The sequence below is a fragment of the Galeopterus variegatus genome, unplaced genomic scaffold (assembly GCF_000696425.1).
Source record: "Galeopterus variegatus unplaced genomic scaffold, G_variegatus-3.0.2 Scaffold10204, whole genome shotgun sequence".
Lineage (NCBI taxonomy): Eukaryota > Metazoa > Chordata > Mammalia > Dermoptera > Cynocephalidae > Galeopterus > Galeopterus variegatus.
The window spans coordinates 335-4137 of record NW_007736315.1 but is presented as its reverse complement, the minus strand read 5'-3'; the positions used below and the strand labels follow the sequence as shown (position 1 = coordinate 4137).

Here is a 3803-nt window from a genome sequence, read left to right as displayed (position 1 = left end):
GCACTCTCCAGTGCGCCACCGGGCCGGCCCCACATTACTTTTAACTTTTCTTAATTATGGACATCACTTTTCCCCCCACAGATCAAGCTCCATCTTCCTGTAAAACCATGGAAGTCATCTAATTACTTTTATTAATAAAATCTCTCTCTCTCTCTCTCGTCTCTCACGTACACACACATACACGCACTTAGCAGGTTTGGGATCACTATTTTATTAAAAATTAATTTTTATTATTCTATACATTTGACTCTGAATCTTGTTTTCTTTTTCAAAATTCACTAGTAAGATCTTCCTAGTTATCTTGTATAGTTTCCCATCATTGCTTACAAAAGCTGCATAATTTTCCCTGATATGAATGTACCACAATTTATTAAACCATTATCATTCTGGTTATTCTCACGTTTGAATAATAATTCACCAAAATCGTGCATGTGCACATGTTATTTATTAACATTTATATGTCATTTATTTGGAAAAATTCCCTAAATTGGAATTCTTACAGAGAAGGGCAAGCAATTTTTAATTATAATAAATTGTATTCCAAAATGGCATAACATTGCACATTTATACCAGCTATACACAAGATATGCCCTTTTCTGTACATCCTATCCACTAACAGATTTGACTGCTTTTTGATTTTTGATGACCTGAGGAGTGTTGAATACTAAATAATGCAATTTAAATTTATTTCTTGCATAGGAATAACACTGGTTGTTGCTGATAATGGTTATTGAAGTACATTTTCATTGTAAAGTTTCCTTGTGATTCATGTGTGCTGAGAGCCTGGAGACATTTCATTAGTCACAAAAAAATCAAGAAAATCTTACTTCATCTAGAAACTTGACTAGGGCCCTAGCTTTGGGACTCACCAATTCCAATGGGACTTTAATGTCTTTTTTTCATAATGGGGATGATATTGTCTTAAAAGAAGTTGTCACAAAGTCACAAAAATAGAGCTTGTGTAGTTGCCCCTTTCAGCCTTTGATCTTGTAGCATCTGGTTGGCCTCCCTGCCTTTGATCTGTGATCTACGTGGAGAGGTAGGCAAGCTCCACTCTGGCCTGAGGCAGCAATTTGTGTCCTTCCCATGCCACCATGGATCACCTTCTGAGGTCCCCAGTGGGACACCTATCTAATGCTCATGTAACCCACTGAAACTTCACTCATCTCCATTGGTTAACCAAACCTTACTCATGGCCCTTTATTCTTTTCAACCCATTCCCTTCTATGGCAATTACTTTACCTTTACTGACAACCCCAATAAAGAATCCAGTCACTTTTATCTTTGTTTATTCACGGTGACCTATCTACACTATTTTACTGATGAATTATAGTTCTTAAGAAGTTAAAATATCTTACAAGAAAAAGAAGTGTAGCTGTGAATATGTACTTATCCCAGAGAGATTGTTTAGTATTTTCCACAGACAGGTAGGTAGGCGGAAGGTATGTAAAGTTTTTCCAGATCCTTACTTTCCCTTTTTCTCCTGAGTTCCACCTGCAGTCACTGTAGAAGGGGTCTAAACCTGGGTCTCGTAAGAGTGGCTTGAAAATTGCCGAGAGAGAAGGCATCTGTGCCTCACTCACCCACAGCAGACTTGCTGTTGTTACTAAAGTTTAGGTGCATTAGTTTTTGAATAACGCATATAATTTCTGTTTTTCTACAATATAAATGATCTGAAAACTTTTTCTTAACAGAGAATGATAAGGAAAGTTTCCACCCAGTATAGGTAAGGGAAATAGAGCCCAAATTTTGGGTTTTCCAGGCATTCAAGCGATAAAGAGAGAAAAGTTATGTTATGATTGCCCATGATAAGACCCACTTTTTAACTTATTAGTCAAATTTGTATTTCCAGAAAGTTGGTACTTCCAATGATGAAAATTAGTAAGATTGGAATCACCAGCAACAATAAACAGAGATGAGTCTCAACGACACTGACAAATGTCTCAATATTACAGGCACAGAAAGAGAAGATTGGTACTTTGTCTATGCTTATCATTGGGTTTGAAGAACAGCAGTTGAATTGATCTTTTGGATAAACAATTAGAAACTGATTAAGAAAAAGCTTCTAACAATTCTTTTATGATTGAATTAATACTGTAGATTGAATTCATCCATGAGATTTATCTATAGGGCTGCATCAAATGCTTATGCTGAAAAATGCAATTATGAACACTCCTTTAGTCTTTGCCTCTGGATTTTCTAGAGTTTTGTTTTCTATCTTGTCTATTATGTGTTCTGTTTAATTACTGGATGTTTTCCCAGGACCTTCTGAAGAGCTTCCAGCACATCCTTGTTTCTCAAGCTGTAGATGAGGGGGTTTAGCATGGGTGTGAGGACAGTGCAAAATACAGACACAGCCTGCTCCTGCTCAGGGGTGTGGGAGGAACCAGGTGTCATATACATATAAACACATGGTCCTAGATAAAAACTTACTACCATAAGATGGGAGGTACATGTGGCTAAGGCTTTCCTTCCACCTTTGAGGGATTTCATATGAAGAACAGTGAGAAAAATGAGGGTGTAGGAAGTCATGATAAGTCCAAAAGGGATGACAATAAAGGCAATGCCCATCACAAAGACAACCAGCTCATAGGTGGCAGTGTCTGTGCATGAGATCTTCATAATCGCTGGCATCTCACAGAAAAAATGGTGGATTTCCCTGGAGCCACAGATAGGTAGATTCATGGTATAGATTGTATGAGCTGTTGAAGCTAAAATACCCCCAATCCAAGACACTACGGCCATTTGCACACAGACCCCCTGGTTCATGATGACTGCATATCTCAGGGGGTTACATACAGCTACATAACGATCATAGGCCATGAGGGTCAAGAGGATGCATTCAGCACCTCCAAGAGTAAAGAAGAAAAATATCTGAGTTCCACAGGCAAGATGTGTGATGTTCTTCCTTCCAGAGAAAAAGTTGATTGCCATCTTTGGAACAGTGCTGCTGATGAGGGCCAGGTCTATGAGAGAGAGCTGGCTGAGAAGAAAGTACATTGGGGTGTGGAGCCTCAAGTCCATCCATATCAGGAGGAGCAGGATAAAGTTCCCAGTGACTGCAGCAAGGTAGATCAGGATGATAGTGTGAATAAGGATACAGACGTACTTCATATTGGGGAAGAGTCCCAGAAGGATAAAATCTGTTGTAAATGTTTCATTTCCTCCCTCCATGGCTGGGACTGATCTGGTTGAGCCTATTAAAAAAAAGGCAAGGAAAACAAAAAGCAAATGAAATGTTATAAGACCTTTTGAAATATGCTTTATTGGTCAGCTATTGTTTCAATAATGTAATGTAAAAGGCAATTCTCCAAATTTCAGTGTCTATGAGAACAAACGTGTGATTTCGTAAATTCCATGTCTGCGAGTCAGCTGGGTGTTCTGCTGTGCACTGATGGCCGATCTCAGGCACACTCCACTGCACGTCTCTCATTCTGGGGCCTGCTGCTCTCATGGGGGACGGCAGAAACCAGAAACAGGCAAGTAGAACCACATGCTTCAGCTTAAGGCCCGAGCTTGGAACAAACTCTGTCACTTTCAACCACATTCCCGTGACTAAAGCAAGTCACATGTAGAAGGCAATATCAGTAAAGTGGGGAAGTAAACTCCACCCACAGTGAATCATCGTGGTAATGGGGAGTGAAGAAGGAATTTGCAGCAATTAGTGCGTCTATTACAATGCTTCTCAGAGCTTCTGTTATGACTCTTCTCAATTTCATGGTGTAGATGCTGGGTTCTCAGATATTTGATTATTTAATTCTTGAACTTCTGCTTCGTATGTTCTGTTAAGCCCCAGTGATGAA

At 39.3% G+C, this 3803-nt stretch overlaps 1 protein-coding gene across 1 annotated transcript; it reads right to left on the bottom strand.

The window, feature by feature from the left end:
• Positions 1 to 2226: 2226 nt before the first annotated feature.
• LOC103609857 (olfactory receptor 2M2-like) lies at positions 2227 to 3174 on the bottom strand. The gene has a single exon (XM_008594130.1). It carries the CDS (start codon positions 3172 to 3174, stop codon positions 2227 to 2229), a length of 948 nt encoding a protein of 315 aa, XP_008592352.1.
• Between the last annotated feature and the right edge of the window lie 629 nt (positions 3175 to 3803).

What these genes read in the sequence shown, in the direction of transcription:
- LOC103609857 (XM_008594130.1), bottom strand. Translation starts at nt 3,174, where the DNA reads ATGGAGGGAGGAAATGAAACATTTACAACAGATTTTATCCTTCTGGGA.